General features: G+C 33.7%; 1 protein-coding gene across 3 annotated transcripts in view; it reads right to left on the reverse strand.

Moving 5' to 3' along the window:
• Positions 1–24,255, reverse strand: part of LOC110021325 (DNA-directed RNA polymerase III subunit 1) — a 138,622-nt gene that overhangs the window by 17,461 nt on the left and 96,906 nt on the right. For 2 of the 3 annotated variants that reach the window (XM_020719771.1, XM_020719770.1), the window contains exons 19-22: positions 19,167–19,370; positions 18,815–19,087; positions 15,870–16,017; positions 4,358–4,509 (exon numbers count right to left, since the gene is read on the reverse strand). In XM_020719771.1, the coding sequence (XP_020575430.1) occupies positions 4,358–4,509; positions 15,870–16,017; positions 18,815–19,087; positions 19,167–19,370 (777 nt within the window). The remainder of the gene's footprint in view (positions 1–4,357; positions 4,510–15,869; positions 16,018–18,814; positions 19,088–19,166; positions 19,371–24,255) is intronic. The other variant, XM_020719772.1, reaches the window with a different exon arrangement.

The following is a 24,255-nucleotide window of genomic DNA, read 5'->3' on the forward strand; positions in this document are numbered from 1 at the left end:
CAACAAGTCATCTGCAGAGAAGTTGGATCCCAGAGCTATGAAACGTGTGTTTGTGGGGAATTCTCCTACTCAGAAGGGTTATGTATGCTGAAACCCGATTGAGAAGAGATTCTTTGTGAGTATGAATGTGTCAATCAGTGAGTTTGAACTATACTACAGTTTGGAGGTGAATTCACCCTTCGGTGACTCAACGACCACGAGAGATATGAGGCAAGCGAGAGTGAGTAGTAGTGGTGATGAAGTGGTGCAAGTAAGAGAAATCCCATGTCTTGTGATGTAAGATGAATCAACTGAGGAGATGAAAATCGAGGAGATTGACCTTAGTGGTTGTGGGATACGGACTGTAGGTGAGCTAAATGTGTATACACAGAGGAAGAAGCAAACATAGGGAACAAATCTTGCAGTGCCAACAAGTTCCTCGACCCAAACTTCACCAACTCTTGAGACATGTACACCATCCAGCTTTGACAGTGCTAACATTGTTTCTTATTCTAACATCTCACATTTGCATGGAAATTTCAATGATCATTAAACTTTGTCTCTCTACTCAAGTATTAACAGATTGCTATGAAGGATCACAAGTGAAAAACATCGATGCATGAAGAGCTTGGAGCTCTTGATAAAAACCGAACATGGGAGATTGTAACACTAGCAACAAAGAAGAAAGTGGTTAGATAGAAGTTGATCTACATGGTAAAAGAAGCTCCTGAAGAAAAGGTGCAGAGGTACAAAGCAGACTAGTGGCAAAATGGTACAATCAGACATATGACATTGAGTACAATGAAACATTTTCACCAATAGAAAAGATGAGTACAATGAGAACATTGGCTTCTCTGGCAGTAAAATAGTGGATGGAGACTCCACCAACTAGATGTGAAGAATGTTTTCTTCATGGGAAACTACTGGATGAGGCCGTATATATGGAGATACTACTAAGATTCAGTACATCCCAGACAGTGGGCAAGGTGTGTAAGTTCAGAAAGTCACTATATAACTTGAAACAGTCTCCTTAAGTCTGGTTCGATAAGTTTAGAATAACGATGGTTGACATGGGATATCAATAGATCAATGCAGACTACACAGTGTTCTTTCGGCAACATGAAGATCACACTACTATACTTGTTGTGTATGTGGATGACATAATTATCATTGATGATGATGAGACAGAGATTGCTCAACTGAAAAAAAAGATTGGGAAAGCAATTTGAGGTAAAAGATCTGAGACAACTAAAATAATTTCTTGGGATTAAAATGACCTATAGATTTGAAGGGAAGGTCCTATCCCAGAGAAAGTATGTATTAGATCTTCTCACGAAGACATGTATGCGGAAGGGCAAACTTGCAATCGCTCCAATTGATCAGAAGGTCAAGCTCAACACAGAGACAAGTGAATCAGTTGATCGTGAGAAGTACCAAGGCTGGTGGGCCGTCTGATCTATCTGTGTCACACTAGACCCGATATTTCTTTTGCAGTAAGTGTGGTGAACTGCTACATGCATGATCCAAGGAAGGGTCATATAGAGGCAGTGTATCAGATTATGAAATATCTGAAGAGTGCACCAAAGAAAGAGCTGATATTCAGGAAGAATGAATATGTAGAAATTAAGGGATTTTGTGATTTTGACTAGACAATTTGTGTTGATGCAGGCAATCCACATAAGAATAATGCATGCTTGTAGGTGGAAACTTGGTCTCATGGAAGAGCGAGAAAAAGACAGTTGTAGCAAGATCAACAATAGAGACATAATACAGGGTCATGGCATTAGGAGTTGCTGAGATGATGCGGTTGAAAGCCATGTTACTTGAACTCAACGTGGATCAGGGAACTCAAATGAAGTTGTGATGTGCAACAAGTCGGCAATCAACATTGCTAACAACCCGGTGAAACACGATAAAACTAGACATTTGGAGATTAATAGATTCTTCATCAAGTAGAAGCTAAAAAATAGATTGTTGGAACTAAGTCATATAACTACTGGAAAGCAAGTGATTAACTTCCTCACTAAAGAGCTTAGCTCACTAAAGTTAACTAGATTATAAGACAATATTGGCGTAGTTAATATCTTTCACCCATCTTGAGGGGGAGTGTTGAGATTAGTATCTAATCTAGTGTTCTATTTATAAATAGAAGAAGTCTAGGGGTTTAATTGTAAATGTTTCAAGGCTCTATATAAGCTGAAGTGCTAATGAAATGAAATAGGTTTTTTAGATCAATTAATTCTTTAGTTAGATTTCACCAATATATCTAATTGGGCTACTTTGATCAACCAACATGAATAAAAATTGTTACCATCGAATTGGAGTGTTCTTCATTATTCTATTAAAAACTTGGAGAAGTTAATTTATCAAACATAACTTATGTTCATCTATGACATGATTTTTATAATATAAATTGCAATAAAAATTAGGATCCCACAAAATTATATGAACAAAACATGGATATCTCGATCACCATGATCAGTTATGATATATCAACCCTGATGAACCTATTTATCACCAATTTATTTCACAAAAGCTTTCAGATAATGAATTGACAGCCAAACAATTACAAGAATAACAATCTAAGCATAAATTTTAATTAAAAATTGAATGATTAAATTTTCATAAAACAAAAATTATATCCGACTAAATATAACCCCAATAAAGTGGGTATCTAATATGCTAATAGATGCAAAACTCAATGCAAGCATTAATGAAAATAAAAATTAGAAGAAAAAATAGTCACAAAAACTTGGATCCAAGAATGCTCATACATAATCTCCTTAGTCGTCATTCACAATTCCCAAAGATGCCCTCAGTTCTATGATAAAGCTCTTAAAATACTTCAAAAGTTTTATAATTGACTCTTTCAAAAAAGGCTCACAAATTTGGCTCAAAGTTGGTTATTAAGAATTTTAGCGCTACAATGCCATGATTGACACAATTTTATGGGTGATAAGGGCAACCAGCATAAATAGAGGTCCGGCATTGTAGTGCAACCCTCACAATCTAATAATTGTGTACTTGTTTGAGATATGACATTTTGAAGCTAAGGTTGCCTCCTTATCGTCACGATCAATTTCGTGGCTCCTTTGTGCTGACTGTCAATGACATGGCACCAAGATTAGCATTCAAGAGCAATTTTTTACCAAAAGTGGTCCATCTTCATCGTGAAATATTCAAGGTTGGAATGGATTTTGACATCATGGGGCCTTGGCGCTAAGTGTGGCTTCTTGGCACCATTCTTTTTGATAAAAAGTTCTCGATAGGTGCCTTGGGGCTTATATTGCAAGTCGACTCTAATTATCTCTAAAGATCACTTGACTGGCACTCAATTTTGCTTCATATATGCATTAAGTTTTAAAAAAAAACTCACTGCAAACGATTACACTAGAATTTGCCAAGTTTCTACATCTTTAAATCTTTTCAATTTAGTGCATAGAAGTTCTCAAAAAATAGTTAAAATAACATGAAAAGCGTAAGAATTCAGCTTAGAGTAACCAATAAAGGCTCACTGAATAGTTTGCCAAAATAAAGTGGCCCAGATTGAAGAGATCATCAACAAGTCTACAAGTCAAGGTAAAACTAAAAAAATAGTCTTTACTCAAGAAACAACAATTTGGGTTTTGCAAAACTAAGAGATAATGGCAGAATTAAAGGAAACACAGGTGATCCAAATCAAAGATACTTTCTTAATGTGTCTACAAGTTAAGGCAATAATGAATGGATAGCCTTACTCAAGAAAGCACAGTTGAGCTGGGTGACACTGCAATAAGCCATGACTCCACAAGCATCAAACGATTATCAAATAAATGTATGTCTCCTTCAACAAGTTCGATAAAGGACAAGTACGGATTGAAGTAATACATTTACCCCAATAAGTTCAATACAGAATGAAACATAGAATTGGAGAAACAATCCCAAAGTTCACTTAAAGCCCATAACCGAACAGAAGGACCATATCGTCAACAACTTTCAAAGAGCATTAAGCATTGAAAAAACAACCCTTTGCTATCGACCAAATGCAAGCCCCAAGGATCGAGACTAGCATGCATCTTTTGCCAAATCCAGAAAAGCACAAAGCATAGAATACAAGGCATACTAATTTCACCTTATTCCTCTAATAAAATAGAAACAAATCCTCCCTTTATCCTAAAGAAACTAACTAGTACATTTTTCCAACAAATACTTGCCAAAACCTTAACTATATTGAGAAGAATAGCATTCCACTGTCCATGTATCAAAAGAGCTGACAAAAAGAACTTGGAAAGGCTATATAAGGATATTAGAGTTCCACTATAGTCTTGTTCTCTTAAATCTTAAGATTGAACGCAAGAATTTTGCATGAGAAAAATATTGCGGGGAAAAAAAGACATACCTCACCTAGTGCAGTTTTCTCAACGCAGCCTTTAACAGTTCTTGCTGATAGAGCCTCACTGCTTAAAAGAAGCTGGGTTTTAATCATAGGTGTACTAATATTCTTGGATGCATTTATAATTTCCTTGATACGAGGAACCCCAAGAGTAATATCTTATGGTTGTCAAAGGATAACTATCAAAATTCACAATTTGATAATGACAAATAAAAATTTAGAAGAGCAGACAAAAAACAAATAGAAGGAACAGTTACAGTCAATGTCATATATGCATTCCTATGCAAGGCAACACCAATATAAGTGAGCTAACTAAAGCTAAGTAAATAAATGGTTCAATAGCCGTTTATCAATCAAATGAGTTAGGGGGCTAGTCACAACACACTCAAGCTAATCATGACTTGGCTCATCACTTCCAAAAGCACATCTAAGAAGAAGCTTTAGACAAGTTAACTTTTCAATTATGCTAATTTTCTAGTCTTTGCAAACTAAGCCTAGGAAATAAAAAATAAAATAATATAAAATTTCAACCCTTAAATATGTTCCCATTGAAAGCTTTCTCCCTTCAATCATCTTCGATCCATAAATCAACTCAATGAATAAATTTGCCAACTTCATGAGCAAGTTCATATCGGGTAAGCCTTAGAATTAAGCATGAAGAACAAAGCTCTCTCATAATACTAGGCAATGGATCATTGGTCCTCAACCGCCCCCTCCTCACGCATCACCTCGTTCTTAATAGAATGCATACATTTGTTTCACCATTGGATCTCCTCGAAAAATCAACCTCCTCACGCGTCACCTCATTCTTAAACCAAAGCTTTCTCCCTCCCCATGTCCGGTGCTTTTCCCCTCTGATTTGATTCAGACAAAAGGTGTGAAAATACTCATTTTAGTTTTTTTTTAACTAGGGTTGCATAGCATCTCTTTAGACGAGACACATTCTTTATTATTATTATTATTATTATTATTAGATATAAATATATTTATTGGTTATTACAAGGCAAACCATTATTGATGGTCAATGTCATGACCCGGCCTAGGGCATGGAATTAATCAAGAAGGGACAGATAGTCGGATAATGTAAATTAAATTTTTGATATTCATTCCCTATAAGTAACATTTTACAAATGAAAGAGTCATGACCCGGCCTAAATGTTGTCACTATTTATCTCGTTGTTAGTTGTCCGATTCTTTTATAAACGTTTTCTTTCTATCCTTAATTTTTTAATCACTTAATTAACCTGAAAAATTAATTTAAAATAATAATTAATAATGAGCTAAACAAGTCAGTAGTCAGTGAATACTCAAACACTTAAACAACAGTGATACAAGAAAAAAGAAAGAAAAAATTCATCTCACTCAAGCTTTTAATAAATGAATTAAACCATTTCATATTATTAAAAAAATCTTACTATATCAATAAAATGTCAATATCATACTAAATTTGTATAAACGTCAATGAAACACTATCTAAAAATTGTGTCAATTAAGACACATCAATATCAACATTCATTTCCATATACATGCACGGATACCTTAGTGTTTTCTCATCAGTACCAACAATGGGTGACTCTATTATAATCAGTCATGCACAAACAAATAGTCAACATAAACATAGCATTGATGTATTTATGGCATTTAAATAAGTACACTGCATAAGCATACGCCAATGCATGATAGCAAATAACTACAAACGTTCATAACAATATGACCCATAACGAAATGAATATCTCAATCAGAATAAAGCATGAGCAAATATAATTAACTAAAAAATAGTTGAAAACAAACAAATTATTACTATAGATCAAAAGTAAGAGCACTCACCTCGATGTCGATTGGTCTTGATATCGATTCTTCTAAAATTGAAAACCTATAACACAATATAAAAGTTAATTAATCTATTATTTTAATAAACTAATAGTTTTTCATTATTTAAATTTTAAATTTTATTTATATAATCACACTAAATTTCTATTATATATATATATATATATATATATATATATTTGAGAAAGCCCAATGACTAATATATTAAAAAGAAAGATACAGATATATAGTATGAGAGAGCCCAAGCACGACACTCTAACCACACGGTAAACATCACATGCAAATGGTTACAAAATAGAAACTACAGAAAAATACATGAGCTCAAAAATCAAAAGTGTCAAAACACGTAGTAACAAGTAGCTAGATAGCGACCAAATTTTGGCCTGTCTCTGTCTTTAGTTCTAGGAAATGAGCCAACTAACAAATTGATAAGATGAGTGTCATTGACAGTAGTAACCAATATATTGTTCAATAAGTTCCTGAGCTCGAGTCGGACTTCATTCTTCTTCTTACTCCTGGAATAGACCTGTCATTCCTCATCCAAAGACTGGCTCACCTAATCAGTGGATTGGTCAAAAGTGTGTCAAACATTTGTAGGTTGTTGAACATTGGAAGCAACTACTTGTTGTATCAACTGATCTTTTATTGGATCAAAAGAGCACTCTCTCGTGCGCGCGCATGTGTGTATTATTATTATTATGTTTTAATATTATATAAACCATACCTTGGTCGATCTTGCTCCTTTTTCTTCGAGCATGCAATTCCTTTCTAAGCTCAGCTTGGTTTGAATGCTTCGGCTTTTCCTCCCACAGAACTTCTCTTCTTCTTCGACGCTCGACTAAGGCACGATAGAAGTCAAGTGCATGAAAGGAAGCTCCTCCATCTTCCTCTTCGACTCTACGCAGTAGTGCGATCCTCTGCTCCAGAGCTCGACTTCGACTTGCTCGCACAAGTCTTCTTCCTCCCATTTCCTCTTCCTTTGCATAGTACTGACGCTGCTTCCTCCTCTACGCGATAGAGAGTCGCCTCAACCCTATCCCTCGTGTCATTCTCTCCTTTGCACGCCGCTCTACACCCAGGTAAGTCGGTTTGCAATTTATATAGGTAAAATCATCACTTTGACTTCTGACCCCCTTACTTCCTCTTCCTCTGTTCGGTTGCGTGAACCTTCACTTCATCATCTTAGCTTTTTCGTTTCCTCTTCTGTCTATTCATTTCTTATTTTTTGATTCTTCATTTCCTCTATCCCTATAACTGAAACAGAATTGTTATAATCTTCTCCACTTACAAAAATTTCGTCCCAAAATTTATAAACATATCTTAAGTCATTTCTCAATAATAGGACACTAGTTATCTACAAATTTTATGATGAAAATAAGGGGGTATTAATTAAGATGAAAAAGTAATCATTATAGAGATGAAGATTTGATACAAGGCAATTTAACTATACTTCAAGCTACAATACAAAAATAAGAAGATATGCTAGAAAAATATGCTTACAAATAAGAAAATGTCAAACTCATCAGACCTCACTACCATCAACAGAAATATGTTCTTCAGACTCACTATGAGTGAGAGAATATACTCAAGGTCAAACTGGTTGTTTTGGGTAGAAGCTGAGGCTATTGACCCTATCTTTTTCTGCCCGCCGCAAACTTCTGTGAATGAGCTTCACCGGATTTATGATCATTATCATTTTTCTAGCCAAGAGATGGACATTATCTTGCTATATGACCAGAATGACGACACCAATACCAAGTGTTAGAGCCCATCAAACATTCACTTTTATATTGTCATCCACATTTTCCACAAGTGACTCTAGTATCATAAGTCGCACCTCTCCACTCGAATTATTCTTGGACTTCTTCTCATTGGATCCTTCTGAGAGGTCTTCATGTTCTTTCGTAGTTTTCTATTTGTGCATGTCCTTATACTTCTGAGTAAGCTGATAGTCATTCTCCACTATTCTAGCTCGCTCCATTAATACTGAGTATTCATCAATTCCTACAGATATTAACGGCTATATGATAGAATCATTAGATCATGAAAAGAATCTGCAACATTTTCCTTCTACAGTACTGATCAACTGTGACGCATACCTCGATTGTTCAGCAAATTCTGTTTTAAAATGCATAATTGTCTTCTCCTTCACTAAACTTGATGAACATGTCCAACATTTGTCGTCAAGCGAATAGAGGTACAAACCATTCTCTGAGTAGCTCCACAAATTCCTCCCAACTAAAAATTGTTTTGGGTATGTCCCCTAACTTGTCCTGACATTGTCTATGTCACCACCTTTCGGTTTCTCCATCCAATACAAACGTCACCAACGACACTCTTCTTTCATCCGCACAAGTCATTTTATCTAGTATCTTCTCTATTTTCATTAACCATTTCTCTGCTTCAATTAAAAATTTAGTTCTTTGAACAAAAGTGGATGCAAATCTTGAAATATCTTAAAATATTTATCCGCAGTGTGTGTATCAATCCCGATGGCTGCGATCTGAATTCCTAAATCAACTGAGTCATCTCCAACATCATTTGGGTAAGGACATTCGTGTTCATATTTATCGTAGGTCGTATTTCTTTATTTCTATCGAATTATCTGTATCTATGATTTCAAGTGTGTTACTATGCTTGAATGTATAATAATTATTACTTTAAGTTAATTTTTATTTTTTTTACTATTTTATTATAAAGATCATATTGTCTCTTTCTTCAACATCCAATTAATTAATTCTAAACCTTGGGCTTTGATACCACTTTTATCACGATCTAGCCCGGTGCATGGAATTAACCAAAACGGGAAAAATAGTCGGATGGTGAAAATTAAATTTTCGATTGTCATTCCCTAAAAAATAACATTTTATAGATGAAAGAGCCACTAATTAATTTAAACTAAAGCAGTAAAATTAAATTTATCTTATTATTGGTTGTCTGCACCTTTTATATCTCGCAAGGGATTTGAAGTCTTTTGCATTTTATACCTATAAAAAATCAATTTTCTTTTATAATAAGATTGTTCTTATTGATAATACCATTTATTTTTGTTTTATTAATATAACGCATTTTTGCACCAAACTAATTAAACTAGATCTTACAAAACATCTTATCTAATTATCCAATCCACCTTTTAAAAAATCGAACAAAATAACTTAAAAATGACAGAATTTTTTAGGGTTTAGGCATAAGGTTTAGGATTTGATTTAATTTTTATTTATTTAAGTTTTATTTAAGCTGAATGAAAATCAGAAAATAATAAAATAAAAAACAAATTTAAATCTTGGAAATGATATTATATTTAATGAATTTGATATGAAATAAAAATAATAATGAATGGTCACAGAACAAAAATGTATGTATATTTATAAAATTCTTAAAGACTAATTGAAAATATACAAATTACATGAGATAAATAAAACTTTAATTTAATCAACATTATATTGTCCAAATTTTATTAATTTTAATTTGTTTGAAAAAAAATAGTTAAATTTATATTATGACAACAACAACAACAACAAAAAACCTTTATCCCACTAAGCGGGGTCAGCTCCATGAATACTTTTTGTCCATTGTGTCCTATCGAATGTCATGTATTCATTTAATTATAATAAATTAAAATTATTTTTATACAATATACCCAAGTCTTTCTATGTCTACCTCTGCTTTCTTAACATAAGTCGAATCTAAAACATCTACTCTCCTAACCAGATCATCAAATGGTTGATGTTTAATGTGACCAAAATGTCTAAAACAACTCTCTCTAAGTTTTTCCGCCACAGAAACTACACCACAAATATATTCATTTCGCATTTTATCTCTATGTGTAAAGTCACTCATCCACCTAAGCATTCTCATCTCAACAACACTTAATTTTATGCTTCTCTTTTAAAGGCCAACATTCCGCGCCATGGAGCATTGCAGGTCTCACCACCATCTTATAAATTTTTCCTTTCAGTCTAAGCAGTACTTTTCTATCAAACAATAGGTCTGGACAATTCCTCCACTTCAACAAACCAATTTCAATTCTACTAATAACATTCTCATCTACATCACCATCACTTTGAACAATAGATCTTAGATATCTAAACCATTCACACCTTTTAATAATTTGATTCCCCATATAGTTGCAACTCTATCACTAGAGCTACTACTAAAATTACATTCCATGTATTCATTTTTAGTTCCTAAGCTCTATCAAACGAAGACCTTTAGACTCCAATATAGACATTCATAATTCAAGTTTTTCCTAAGCTCCTCCAGTCTTATCCACAAGAAGGATATCATCAACGAAAAACATACCGTAAGGTAAATCCTCTTGTATATGTCCAGTAAGAGCATCCAAAACTAAAGCAAAAAAAGATATGGCCTTAAAGTCGAACCCTGATGTAATCCAACTAAAATAGAGAAATCTTTGGTCAATCCTCCTTAGATTCAAACACAAGTAACAACTCTAGCATACATATCTTTAATGACTTGACTATAATTCATATCAACAGTTTTCTTCTCTAGAACTTTCCAAAGGATATCTCTTGAAACCTTATCACAATCTTTTTTCTAAATCGATAAAAATCATATGTAGAAACTCCTTAAGATCTTTGTACTTTTCCATCAAACCTCTCAATAAATGTATAGCTTCCATAATAGGCCTGCCCAACATAAATCAAAGCTGATTATGAGAAATCTTTGTAATATGCCTTAACCTATATTCAGTTACCCTCTCCAATAATTTTAAAGTATGATACATCAACTTAATTCCTCTATAATTTGCACACTCTTGTGCATCCCCTTTATGCCCTTGTTCTTAAAAATAGGACCAAAATACTCTTTCTCCATTCCTTAGGCATCTGTCTAGTTTTTAAAATAATGTTAAAGAGTTTAGCAAGCCAAGAAACTCTCAAATCTCTAAAATATTTCCACACTTCAATTGGGATATCATAAGATCCTACAAGCTTTCCAACCTTGAGTTTTCTTTAAAGCCTCATCAACTTCATTTTTACTAATACGACAATAAAAATATAACATTTTATTATTATTATTAATATTAAAATCACTACAATCGATCGTAATTTCAGAAAATTTATTAAAAAATTTATTAAAATAACTCACCCATCTATATTGAATATCTTTTCCCAAGAAAAATATATTTTGATTTTCATCTTTAATATCATTTACTTGAGTGAAATCTTTACTTTTCTTTTCTTTTTGCTCGGCTAATTTATACATATATTTTTCACAATCTACAATATATAATCTATTATAAAGATAACTAATGATAGAAGTTTTAGCATCACTAATTGTTCTCTTAGACTCCCTAAGGATTATTTTATATTTTTTTCAATTCTCTATGCTTTTACATTTAAACCAATTTTTATAGCATCACTTCTTATATTTTATTTTTTTTTGCTCATTTTTATTTCACCACCAACTATTTTTATTGATAAAAATTTTTCCTTTTGATTCACCAAGTACATCTTTTGTCATTAGTTTAATAATGTTTGTTACTTTATCCCACATAAAATCTGCTTCTTCATGAACATCCCAAATCTCGAAATCTTGAGGTTCACATATAAAAATAATTTTATTTCTGTCTTTTATGTGTCCTTATCTAATTCTATGACAATGGTTCCTAATATTCTTTATTTTACAGTTCTTCATCTTAAAATCCAAAACTAATAATCAATGTTGGGTATTTAAATTCTCACTTGAAATGACCTTACAATCTTTTCTTGACGATCTCTTCTTCTCATAAAAAAACAATCAATTTGTGTTTTATTAGATACATTTTTATAAGTAATAATAATATGCTTATCTCTTTTCTTAAATAAAATATTAACAATAACAAAACCATACACTAAAGTAAAATCTAATATGGCTGTCTTCTTTATTAATCACTCCAAAACCTCCATGAATATTTCTAAAACCTTTTATCACTCTACCGACATGTTCATTTGAATCTCCAATAAAAAATCTTTCTTCAAGGAGTATCATTTGTACTAAATCTTCTAGATCATTCCAGAATTTGTCTTTGAAACTTATATCTAAACATTCTTGAGTAGCAAAAACGCTTATAATATTAAAAATCTTAGTATCAACAACAATCTTAAGGGCTTTAATTCTATCTCTAATTCTATTAACTTTTACAATATTATCTTTCAAAACCATATCTATAATTACACATACACTATATCTAGTGTGACTTTCACTTGAATACCAAAGTTTAAACCTAAGCTATCAATCTACTTAGACTTTTCTTCAACCCATTTAGTTTCTTGAATACATAATATATTTATTTTTCTATGAATTTTCTATGAATCATAATATCAATCATAATATCAACTAATTCCATTAATTTACATGTAAGTGTACCTATATTTCAAGATCATATCTTAATATTAATTTCATGGACTATCTTCTTCGCCCGCATCCTTCCGTAATGTGGGAACCCCTGCTTCTTTGACACCACTTGGACACTGGTGTAGTGGGCCCTTGCAAACTTTTCACTGTACTCAAGTCATGCAGCATGTCGCTTCCAAGTGATGCCCTAATATTTACACAATGATTAAAATGATTCATGTCATGATTTTTCGATAAATTTTACAATGGATGTCGACTATCTCGCACAACTCTCCACTTTACACATTCGAGGCTAGGGACACGACAATGGCAGTGTTAAAATTTATATTATGAAATGAAGATAAATTTTAACTAATTATATGTTAAATTAAAGGCAAATTGTCTTTTAACAATAAAATTTATATATAATAAATTTATTATAATTCATTATGCATTTGACTATAGATTTTCATTCAAAATAAGTGAAGAAAACAATTGGCAAGTTTGATTCTCATGCAATCATTGGAAGCCGACATGCACTCGACCAACAACTTAACCCCAAATTTCTCAAGCGGGAGCAAATTTACTTTGCTCTAATCTCCCATTCTTTCTCCTCATTCAAGCTTCGCAAGCTATTGGAAGCAATTGTGCGCTTGACGAGCAACTAGGGAAGGTGGTGTGCATTCGACCAACTGCTAGGAAAGCCTAGTCTCACTGCAAAATCTCTCAAGCGGGAATAGCTTTACTCTCCTTTATATATCTTGCTATGCTCTAATTTCTCGCTATTTCTCCGCGCCCAAGCTTCGCAAGTTATTAGAAGCTGGTGTGCACTTGAAGAGCAGCTAGGGAAGGCAGCGTGCATTTGACCTGCAGCTAGCAACTTTGATGTTGCTACGGTAGCAATCCATGTTTTTCATATATGCATATGTAAGCTTTCGGTGGCAGCAGCAAGGCCTAAATTCAACAATAGCTGCGTTCAGTTGGAATCAAACTAAGGTCAAATACTTTCATTCAATAGTAGAGCATCTTTGGTGGGCAACTTTTGCTGCGGATATTTTATGGAAGAAAAAAATGATGAAAAGATTCAGGCCTTTCTAACAAAAGCATTCACACTTACACTTATATTTCTTCTTCATGGTTGTTTATCTTGGTTCAAATCCTGATTGTAGGCTGATAATGGAAGAAGTGGAAGACAAACAACCCAGAAAGGTCAGAATGGGGATGCCTGATATTAACTTTTGTATTTTACTCCAACAATATTTGTATACAATTTTTTGTTTGTAACCTTGCCCGATCATATATGCCTTTGCAAGCTTCAGTAATATCTTTTGTTTGTAAACAACAACACTCACTGCGTAACTGTAAAAAATAATAGTGTAATGGTTCTCACTATGTAATGAAAACATGCAATTACAAAAAAGCAGTTTACGCTGTTTGAACTAAAAAAAATAATAATAATTGGCAAGAGAATCATCAATGATTTAAGTGAGTACTCATTCTTGTAAGCCATGATACCTTTTTGTTTCTTTTCAACCATTTTTGCATCAATAATTATTGATACTTGTACAAATTTATTCTAACTGATATGTTATTTTCTTTATTGGTCATATTACATGAATGAAATATGTTTGTAGCTACTTTTTATCATGTATTAATTAATAATACATATAAGTATTATGTATACTGCTTGTATAAGTATGCTATCTTTGGTTTGTAAACAACAACATTGATTGTGTAACTGTAAAAAAGAATAGTGTAATGGTCGTGACTATGTAATGAAAACTTGCAATTACAAAAAGAAGTTCATGCTGTTTGAACAAAATAATAATAATAATAATAACAACTGGCAAGAGAATCATCAATGATTTTGATAGCTTATTGTTTCTTTTCAACCATTTTTGCATAAATAATTATTGATATTTGTACAAAATTACTCTGAATGATATGTTATTATCTTTATTGGTCACATTATCATTAATGAAATATATTTGTAGCTACTCATTATCATATATTAATTAATAATATATATAAGTGTTATGTATACTGCTTGTATGTATGCATGACTATAATAGAGATCACTCATTCATGGCATTAGTAGGGGAACATTAAATTACTTGGGCACCTAAATAAAAAAGAATATTGATAATGACATACATTTATTGATACAAGTTTTAGATGATGCACATGTATCAGTTGTATACAAATTAAAGAGATATTGATATGAAAATGATACAGTAAGACACGGTTAAAGTTTAGAATCACCATCAATGATCATATTAGATAGTACAAACATTCAAATGTTCTTAGAATGATTTACTTTAATGTTTAACTAACATTAAAGTTATTTTCTTTTTTATAATATTACTATAACTTAAAAGTAAGAGTATTCACAAGTTATAATTAGCTCATTGTTGTTTTAAACTAACATTTCAAGTTTAATTAATTGATTAAAAAATTAGCAATAAAAAAAAATATTTATGGAAGAAATTAATTTAACAGCAATATTTTAATAATTTTTTTCATATAATGGTACTCTGTTAAGTGTTATTGACAAAAAATGAGTAAAAAAATTTATCCAACGTCCAACATTTATTCTTAACTTGGTTAATTTGAAGCCTTGGACCGGGTTGTGAAAAAAGAGACAAACGAAATATCTAATATTAATTAGTGCAATCTCGATCAAATAGTCAATAAGATAATTACAAAGAAATTAATAATAATAAAATAAAAAATTGAAGTTAACTCTAACCAATTAATTGTGTTAATTTAGACAAGAGATTATAGAAAGGAGAGTCTGTTAGAAAATGACGTGTCGTCTGCTGTAGATGCAAGCACGAGTGCCCTGACCCAGATGATGACAACGATGATTTTTACTCTTTAACCGTGTTAATTTAAAGTCTAAAAGTCTATTCCAACATTAGTTAATTTAAAGGCTCGAGCCGTTGAGCCGGGACATGACAATTAAGTAATATGATATAATGCAAATGCTAATAGTAACGCAAACTCGGGCATTATTTAGCAATGGCTTTTGCTAACAATAGCTAAAACTTAAAATGCTAGGTAGCTAAAACCTAAAATGCATCATTAGAATAAAATTGACAGGACAAGTATGCACATTACAGGAAAATTAGCTTATCTCAAAAGCTTGCAAGCAGAGGTTCTAAAATATGTTCACCTCAAGCATAACAAAAAAATATCATAATGTTCGCACCGAAGTTGTAAAAAAGAATTAGCCTAAGCAAAGTAACCTATACTAGAGTGTGCAAAAGAATCGATTGAAGATTTGAATTGTCTACTTGAAAGTAAAGGTGACTAGCCATAAATGGAATTATAAATATAATCAAAAGGATACTCATGCTAGCAACTCCAGCAAAATGAAACGTTTTAAGTGTCATTTGTGTCCCTGGTTCTCCTATACTTTGAGCTCCAATGACACCGATTGCTGCTCCTGCCTCGAGCTTTTTTAAATGATAACGAGAAATGCAAGTTTCAAGAAATACCTAGAAAATAAACTTTGTAAGTAAGTTGATTGTTCTATGAGTTCAAAGTGCAAAAAAATTTTGGTTTATTTTAAGGAAAAAAAATCATTTAGAAAGCTAACATTTATTTTTAATTAACGACATTCAATAGTAACATGTAACAAGACTAGCAAATTTGAACGCTTTGAAACAAACTTTTCTTAACATTCATTCTTGCAATGTGGCCAATCAAGGATTGGTAAATCAAAAGTTTGTACAGAGGGAAAGGTCAAAAAAAAAGTTACAATATTCACGCACATTTAAATAAAAACTATAACCGACAAAAAAAATGTAAGACTCATTTAATTTCTTGAAATTAAAAATAAAAAAGTTTTGAAACTTGATGAATTTCTAAAATGTCATCATTTCGTCGTATTTAAAAATAAATATTGATTTTTTAACTACACAAAAACCTTTAAAATCCCTCAAAATCTCAAGAGATCAATTTATGCTCAAAATGAAAGAAGCTTATCATTACATTCTAACATAATTTCCATCAACAAACAATCCAATGAGCCCATACACAAACTAGTAGAAATTTAAATATGGGTATGTGGAAATGTCATTCGATTGAACAACCAAATTTTTTAAAGATTAAATGTTGTTCAACTGAACAGAGAAGATCAATGGACAACTGATGCAGGAAGATGTTCAGAGAACCCAAAATTCCATATCATCTCAAATTAATACCGAAACTTGTTACTTCATATGGAATATATAAAAAGCAGTAAGTTTTATAAAACCAAGTATCTTGTCGGAAGACTAATAGTTCTGACCTTATTTTAGGATACCAGGCAAGGAACATTTTATTGATCACATAAGCTGGGGGAATCTACAACCTAATTCATTAGGTCATATCTACATTTTCTTCCACCATCATTCAAGATCATCAGTCATATCATTTGTGGCAACCTCCAAGGCAACTTTGGTAGTTTATTTCCACCCGTTCAAACCTCAAAAGTTTGAATGTAACACTTATGAACCCGTAAACATCATCTGGTGTCTTTTCATAATCCATATGACGTGGGTGCTCGGTGCTGCGCTCAAATTCGGGCGCAGGAAAGTAGCCCGAAGCGGGGTGCTGCAAACTTGTGGGCCGAAGACTCGTGAAACATCGTGATGCGGGAACCCGCGAACTCAAAATGCAGAAGAGCAAGACAGCGGGATCGCGATCCCGCGTATGGAACAGGGATCGCATCACGAATCTCACGATAAAGAGCTGCTTCATGCATCTTCAACACTTGCATTCTTCTGGAAAAGTCTTTCTTCCGGATTCTTCTTACCGCCCCACTCCCCTTCCTTTTGTGTAGAAGAAAGATGTTATAAATAGCTAACCCCTTGTGTTATCTTTGCAGCCTATCTAGATGACATCCTTCTTACTGGGAGATTCAAAGCAAATTTACTAGAAGGAAAGCTACAATGCACAAAAGCATTTTAAAAATTGATATTTGGGTCATCCAAATGCTTCATGCGAATAGAATTACTTGTAGCAAAGAAAGAGCTCCCACATCTTAAAAGAAATATGCAACTGAAATTCATAAAATACTAGTACGTTAGAATGCAAACATGATTTCACTCCCATTTGACACAAATAAGTTTACAAATAATGATAAAATATTTGAAAATGTCTCTTTTAATCGACAACAATATAGAAAATTTATCTTGCCAAAATATCCATAGCTAAAGTAGGAGAATGAAAATTGCAATACAAAAAATTACTGATTATATCAAGATATACTTTTACTTATTTTTATATCCCATAATTGAGAACATTCTCCTCCTAATTTCCTTCATTTTGTATGCCCTTTATTTTCCCATACATAAGCAATCTTTTCAGTCAATAATACATAACTAATTTTTTCCTACTCTAACAACTTACAAACAAGATAGACATAATAGTCCTAAAGAAAAAATCACTTGATAATTTTAAAAAATCTATTGACTTGAAAAGTCAATTTAGTAGGAAAAGTTTAGAATTTTCCGATTAAATTTTTAATTTAATCAGTTATTTTGGAACTAGGTGGACTGCTAAAATATTAACTTTACAATCTAAAAGAGCATCTAGTACCAAATATGCAACCTTAAACATAGATAAATATCTGCTTCATCTTCGTTCTGAGTATCTAAGACCACCTCAGGATGGATAGAAGTACAGCCAAGAATACAATATTACATTGAAACAGGCTACTGGATTGATACTTGATAGGCTAAACAGGTAATACACCAGAATATTTGAATCTTTATAAACCTTCAACTTGCTCAAATTATGTTTATTAAAAGTGTGAATCATCATAGAACATTTTTATCCAAGTTATTATCATCTTTCAAAATCTTACTGTCACATCTCCATCATTTGGCCATACTACCAACTATTTGAGATCAACATTATGAAATCCCACTTTCCATTTTTCTTATTGAGTGTTATCTAAGGTTTTAAATATACTCTTTTGCAAATCATTTTAAACAAATTTCTTTCAAGCAACCTTAGTCTACTCAAACATCCTAATCCCTACACAATAATTTATCGTCTCCGTGAAAGTATTAATGCATCATTATTCCATGTTTGAAAATATGATACCATTTGATAATATAACTTGCTAGAAAAATATTGCCTACACAACAGTTGAATTATCATCAAGTACTGAGTTGCTAAACACAATATTACTCATTTGTAGTGGCTAGGAAGAATAACTTAGATATATTGACAAATACTATGAATTTTTCTATGGTATACATAGAATAAATTCCAAAATGCTCATTCAGAGAGTATCCAGCTAACCTCTAACTGCTTAGCAGAAATTCCAGATATGCGAGTTGCAACATTTTCTGTTTTGCAGCAACCTCCATTAATAGAATTTTCATCAAGCTGTAGTGCCTGCCTTGTTTTCTGATATCTATTAATACACTTATGTATAAAATCCGACAACTTCTGTTTGAACTCCAAAGAGCAACAACCCTCTGAAGACACATCACAACAGGCGAGCCTTCTATGCAAAGTTTGTAATATCTCTGCTGGTGACAAAATATCATTATCTCTATGAGGACATGTAGCCTGCCAAAAGAAACAAATCCTATTACCACAATATATGTTTTAAAACAAAGTGTGAAAAAATATTACATAATATACAAACCATCACTTTCATGTACAGCTGATCAAAATTTAATGGGTTCCCTTCTTTTCCCTCCATTTTTGCAGGATCCAAGCCATCATCTCCATATAGCAGTTGAACTATACCCCCACAAGCATCCCGAACAGTAATATCATAGTGAAGTGAAACGTCTTCCATCCCCTTTACCAATCTACGAGACATATATCCAGTTTCTGCTGTTTTAACCTGTTTTTACCGAAAAAAAGTAAGCTATCCAATTTAACCATGTAGTTTGAGAGTACAATTAAATTATAAAATTTACAGGAGAAGCAATTAAAAAGGTTCAACGCAATGAAACAAGAAAAATATAGCTAAGATGGATTTCTATGCAACAAATGGCCTTGGAAATTAAAATTCTATGCCATCAATAAGCTTCGCCATAAGCAGGAAACTCATTGATACCAAAGTTAACCTAAACAATTATAGGAAAATCATATATTATTTCCGAATTCAAAATAGGGAATAACAATCTCACTAACTGAAATATAAATAGCAATAGACAAGACATAATGATGATTGTATCCCAAAGAGGAGGTGGTCGGTTATGTGCGATGGAAGGGCGATGAGTGGCAGTGGTTGGATGGCAGCAGGCTGGGAAGGCTAGGCCTGCGGTAACAGTAGATTGGTAAGATGGCAGATCGCAGCAGACAGCGGTAGGGGCTGGCTGGGGGCCGGTGTAGGAAAACAGCAGGAAGTGCGGTCATGGGGTTGGCAACAGCAGGGAAGGATGGTTGGGGCAGCAGGGAACAGCCATGGACACAACAGGGGTGGTGGCAGTGATGTGGGAATGATAGACAGCAGGACGTCTGACCAAAACAGCAGAAGTGAGTTGTTTGGTGTTAGCATGGCAAGGTGGGAGCATGGACGGCGAGACAATTGCAGCAGAGGTGGGTAAAGATGGCAGGAATGGTTGGAGGGCAGGGAAACTGTTTGAAGGTGGATGGCAAGATGGAAGGGAGGTGTTTGCAGAAAGGCATCAAGATAGCTATCTGGTGTTCCTTGCAGCGAGGAAAGGACTTGGGCGGCAAAGGGATGGATTTGAGATAAAGAAAATCGGAGATAAAACCTCCCTCGATAATGAGCTACAACAGGAGCACCACCTGCCTTTGAATACAACCCTAGAATGGAGGAAAAGGATGTCGATGACCATCCTGACGAAAAACACATGCAAAAGGAAAAACCTAAAACACATGGATCACATATAGAAGCTCTAAATAACTTGGATTGGATCCCCCAATGAAAAAGAGGTGCAAACCAACACGGAAGCGTCGATTGGCCCTTCCAGGTCTAGACAGATTCAACCTAGACAAAAGAATCGCAGGATGGTTCCCGTGGATCCTCTATGCAGATCGTTCCCGTGGATCCTCTATGCAGATGGTTCCCGCGGCTCCTTTACGTCCACAAGGTTAAAGAGCTTTGACCTATTTCATCAAAGCTTTTGTATGCACGTTGAAAGTAAAGGATTTTTTGTAACTTTTCGAGGATGAAGGATCTTTGACTACGGGCCAAGCAGCACCTAGATCTCACTGTTGACTGCATTGTCTTCCAAAACACCTTAGTTTTCCCCACTTACGAGTAGTCATCCATATCAATCCAACCATATGATGGTCCGCAGATGAACTTAACTAGGACTGTGTGCCAAGTGTACCCTGCAAAATCTTGCAAAGATAGTCCACGGTTGGCTCAGCCCTACCTGCCATGAGAACAGACTGAACTCCCTCTAACGGTGGTGGTCGTGGTGGTAAGGTATTGATTATAATGTCCTGACATGCTCTCTGTAGTAATTAGTATATATTTAGAATCGATACCTCTGTCCAGCTTTCCTCTATCAGCACCAAAAAGATTATACTGGCATTTTTTTGCAGGCAAGGGCACCTGTAATCTCAAACTTCGTAGAAAGAATAAACACTATGTGTTTTCCATCCTTAGTGAAGGCGTAAGTATTCATGAACACGTCATGCTGAGTGTGACGATCAATTGTCATGGTCTCCCCAACAAAAGGTAGCAAGCATCCATATGCACCATATCACACAAACTCTGATCCTGCAAATGTTTTCCACTGGAAAACCCTACGAGACGCCTGTCAACGTTGGCTATGTTCTTCTTCTTCAAAAAGTGTCTTTAAATCGTGAGGCTTAACTTGTCTACCATATACGTAGCTGACACTTTTTTATGCTCCCTCCATCGATAACATTTCCCTTTACAGTACAACGGGTACAGAGTATGTTGTGGCGAATGTAACAACTAAATTTTAAGGAAAATAATAAAAGAATAATAACATTAAAAAAATAAATAAACAAATAAAATAAAATAATAATTATATAAATAAATCAAACTGTTAGCACGATTCGTTACGTAAAGTCAAGACAGGAAGGCAATCATCCGCAATGGTGGTAATCCCGGTAAATCATAGAAGAACACCTATAGACTATCACCCAAAGACTTTACTTCATTAAGAGGGTATCTGTTCTCTGAGCAAGAAAACCATGATTTCCAAGTTTCAACAATTTATAAGCCTTCAAATATGTAATTATTGTGGATGTCAATCATCTGTCACCACAAAATTTAACTTTTGCTTCCTCATGCACATTTATTTTGAGAGTTCTTATTGCAATCAATAGTGACAAAGCTTTTAGACATCAATTCATGCCTAAAATCACCTCAAACTCCACCAAGGGCAATACAATGAGTTGGGTCCCAAAATCTTTTCGTCAATCATAGGCTTCACCTCACATGATTGATTAACTTCTAGAAAAGTGTCATTTGACATTCTAACTAATATCATCACAAGCATTGAAATAACATTCAATTGCATAATTTTGCCCGTTCATTTGTTATAAATGAGTGTGATGCTCCATAATCAAATAAAACTCTTATTGGCCCACTCTGAAGATATATGTTATTTATCATTAAAATCAACGCATTAAATATTTAAAGTAGACTTATTAATATATTTAAATTCTTAGTTGTTTTAGGTATGACAAGATGTGAATTTCATTATGCTTAGAAATGCACTTGGTTAAAATTTTTTTAAAAAAAACATATCTTTGATTACTTCACGAGAGTTCTTAGCTTCCTGCTGCAAAAGAGCATATACTCTGGACTGAATATTATGTTGAGTTTGACATGTATTTGGCACTAATCCTGAAGATTCAACTGCCCTTGGTCTACCATAGCACCTTTGAAATGATGTAACACTGCCCCTAGAATCTGTTGGAGCCCTCTGATGTAATTTAGAGCAATTATACGTCATATGTTCTGGTTGGTGGCACCAAAAGCAAGTAACAAATCCAAACAAACACTCGCCCTTGTAAGATCTTCCACATTTATCACATTTCTTCGCTTGTCAATGCTGTTGGATCCAGCCCTCTTAGTGCATGAATTGCCTGACTGGAAGAATTGCCTCTGAGATCCCTAAGGAAACCAGAATCCCTTTAAATTTCTTCTCTTCTGAATATCCCTCATCCACTGAACAGCTTCTAGATCCAACACAATCCTCCTGGCACTCTCCATCAACACAAAATAATAATCAATTCCAAAAGGAACCAATAGCTGCTTAATCACATCTCTAAGCCTAGACAAAAATCTGAGGCACTTCTCATCCACATTAAGAATCAACTAAGGTGCATACCTTGAGAGCATGGAGAATATAGCTTCGTACTGTATAATGAATTGATCACCTCGTACAGACCGAATAAATTCATCATGCATTTGCCTACTAGCAGACAGTGGTACAAACCTGTCTCCAAATAAACCCACAAACTCATCCCACTAAATCATGCGATTGGTTTTGCCCTCATATTTCTCCTGCAACTGATCACACTATCATCTCTCTCCTTCTCCCTCTAAAGCAAATATAGCCAGAGTAAACTTGCACTCATGAGGACAAGACAACCCATCTAAGATCTTCTCCACCCTCAACAACCAATTTTCAAAAACCATCGGACCTCATCCAAAAAAGAGAGTTAGTCTCATGTTCTGAAATATAGTCTCAAGTACTTACGAGACTATATTTTTTTAAATATATAGGACTGACCTGAGCCCGAGAGTTCTTAATCAACTCATTATTGCTGCCATCATCTCCTTAAATGCATCAATACTTACGACAATCTGTGGTGGTGTCTCAACTTCTACTATATCATCTCTAGCTTTTTCCCCCTAATTTTTCATATTTTTTTAAATAACATAAAAAAATTATACACAATTTAATATTTCATTAATATCACTTATAAATTAATTTAATCATTCTTATTCTCTTTAGATCATGATCCAACTTACTTGCTTTAATACCAATTTTGTCATGACCCAGCGCGGTGCTTAAAATTAACTAAAGCGGGAACAACGGTCGAACAATATTAAAATTTTATTTTACTATGTCTACTATAGTATCGATCATTCCTTCGACTTCTAATGGTTTCAAATTTTTAGTGATCCAACTTTGAGGGGTTTGGGATGCGTGCTTATGCAGCATGATAGGGTTAATTTCATATGCATCACGACAATTAAAGGATCATTAAAAAAACTATCCCATGCATGAGTTGGAGTTTTCTGCAGTTGTATTTGCACTCAAGATATGAAAAGATTACCAGCAAAAAGTTAGATGCAAGGTCTTTACTGACCACTAAAGTTTGAAGTATATTTTTAATCAGAAGGAATTGAATCTGAGGCAGAAGAGATAATTAAAATTTATTAAAGATTATGATTTGGACATTCAGCTCTATCTAGCGAAGGCTAAAGTGCGTTGAGTAGAAAAACTTCAGATAATTTGAGATACGTGTTTATTCAATAGAAGCAATTAATTAAAAATTTGGAGAAGTTGAAGTTATTTATAATTGATTCTAGTGATGATAGTATGGTTCAACGATTGAAGAGCAAATCTGAAAAATCATTAGCCACAGATAGCCGTGTTCAAAAAGTTCTATAGCAGGTTAAAACAAGAAATTTGGAGAGGTATGTGCTAGATCGGAATGGTTTATTAAGGTGTAAAGGTAAGGTCTTTGTTCTAGATGTTGAAGATGTGACACAATAAATTCTAGAAGTACATTTAACTAGATATACTATTCATCCAGGG

The sequence above is a fragment of the Phalaenopsis equestris genome, unplaced genomic scaffold (assembly GCF_001263595.1).
Source record: "Phalaenopsis equestris unplaced genomic scaffold, ASM126359v1 Scaffold000134, whole genome shotgun sequence".
NCBI classification, from domain to species: Eukaryota; Viridiplantae; Streptophyta; class Magnoliopsida; order Asparagales; family Orchidaceae; genus Phalaenopsis; species Phalaenopsis equestris.